This window comes from Buceros rhinoceros, unplaced genomic scaffold (genome assembly GCF_000710305.1).
Source record: "Buceros rhinoceros silvestris isolate BGI_N320 unplaced genomic scaffold, ASM71030v1 scaffold19777, whole genome shotgun sequence".
Taxonomy (NCBI): domain Eukaryota; kingdom Metazoa; phylum Chordata; class Aves; order Bucerotiformes; family Bucerotidae; genus Buceros; species Buceros rhinoceros.
The window spans coordinates 4,462-6,489 of NW_010424199.1; the positions used below are offsets into that span (position 1 = coordinate 4,462).

At 42.8% G+C, this 2,028-nt stretch overlaps 1 protein-coding gene across 1 annotated transcript in view; it reads left to right on the forward strand.

Annotated features, from left to right (window-relative positions):
- The window catches only part of SAMD9L (sterile alpha motif domain containing 9-like), a 6,031-nt gene extending 4,344 nt beyond the window's left edge, over positions 1–1,687 (forward strand). The window contains exon 3 of the mRNA XM_010140711.1: positions 1–1,687. Within this exon, the coding sequence (XP_010139013.1) occupies positions 1–1,687 (1,687 nt within the window).
- Positions 1,688–2,028: the final 341 nt, after the last annotated feature.

Below are 2,028 nucleotides of genomic sequence, written 5' to 3' on the forward strand. Positions count from 1 at the left end.
CTTCGGAAACAGATTTGGACAAGACGAATTCATCAAGTTCATCAGAGATCTGTTCATTCGACGTGGTAAAAGAAGCAGGGGCGACAGGACTGACACTCTCTTCTCCCCATTCATTGAACATGTCTGTGAAGCTGAAGACTGTGAAAAAGCTATCGCTGTTCTCAAAGCTGCCTATGAACTCCTTGGCAAAGACCCCTTTTTTGCCCAGCAGCTTGCCAGACTGCATTACAACAATGAGAAATTTCCAGATGCAGAATACTGGGCAGGGGTTGCAAAATCTCATTTGCCAAATGATTCTTATATTTTAGATACAGAAGGTCAAGTCTACAGGAAATGGTTTAGTTTCACCGTGGATAAAATGACAGAGGAGGACACTCCTGAAAACATCACTGAAAAGATAGAGATTGCTCTTAAAGCTATGAAATGCTTCAGGGCTGCACAACATGCTGCAAAGGCAGAACGTGACAGCATGAACAACGCTGGCTACTTTGGAGAAGTAGAAGTAGGATGTCGTCTTCTTCGGTTTTTGTCCACGCTCCCTGTATTCCGCAGAAATCCAGAGGGGGAATATTCTGAGCTTGTGAAATACCTGACCACAGACTACATTCCTAAAGACATTGAAAAACCATGGGGAAGGCTTCACTCCCGCTTACAAGGCTTACGCCAGAACCTGTACAACGCTCTGGAGTGGATTTCAGAAGACCTAAGTTACTTCCAAACAGATAAAACCCATGAGAAGGAAGAGGATGATGAAAACAGTAACAAGGAAGAACAAGTTTATAATCCCAGAAAATGGCTCAGAAGACAGGCTGAGGTATATGCCAAATTCTTCATCTCAACATCATTTACTGATAAGAGCAACAGCAGCCCCGAGAGCCAGCTGACCAGACGCATGTCTATTTACAAGAGCGGTGGAGGTAATGTCACCAATATCCTGTCATTCTTAACGGACAAGAAAGGGAACAGGTCAGCTGAAAAGCTAGAAAGTATTCTTAGTTTGTATCCGGAAAACCCACTGAAGGACAGGCTGGAGGACAACGATCTGATCAATTACATTTTGTGCCACATCACATTAGCATGCTTAGCACCAGGATCAGCCAAACTTCTTCCACTGCAAACTCTTCGTGAGCTCAGTGCAAGGTTCTTTAATGGAAAAAGAGCATTCCCAGCAAGTGCCCATTTTTTGCTCACCCTGCTGTACTGGCCAGATGAGGCACTGGACAAAGAGCCTACTCCAGAGAAAGATGAAATTCTAACCTCAGCCCTTCAAACCCTGAAACGTTTACACGACATCAAGAAGAAGGACGTTCCTACCAGAAAGAAAAGAATCTACACCCACTTTTTTCTGGGAAAGGGTTATGGCTTAAGTAAGATTGTGCACAAAACTAAAATTGACAGATTAATTCCTGGGTCCTTAGACCAGAGGAGAATGAAGTGGCTACATGGAACTGTATGGACTATTAACAGTATTCGTGACAGTCTCAGAAGAGTTTCTGGCTGGACCAAGGACAGAGTTCTATTTATACACAATCACATGAACTGGCCTATCCTGCCACTCCATCTTGATTCAGTGCCCCACGGAAATGAAAATGTGACCTTTTATTTAGGCTTTTCTTTTAATGGTCTTGTTGCTTTCAATATTGAGGTTGAAAATAATCCAAGTGTCAGCAGAATACAAAGTATTTAGTGTATTAACAGTACCTGCGGTGCTGAAATCGTCCTACTGAAAATCCTACTGCAATTGTCCATTTAAAAAGAAGTGGACTGCACTGGCTGAACACCAGGTAGCCAGACAAGCACAACTAACTACTGTAAATAATAACCAAACACCTGAAAAACCTGAAACCTACTAGTAAAATATACTCTGAAACAGAAGCCTTTGATATTTCTGGAGACACCAAAAGCAAGATTTCAAACTTAAGGCAGCAACATTTGCAATGTTTGCCTGGGCACTGGGGGGAGACAAAAGACCCACTACTTCTCCCCACACTCAAATACTTGGGAGTCTCCAAAAACGTCTCCAATTCT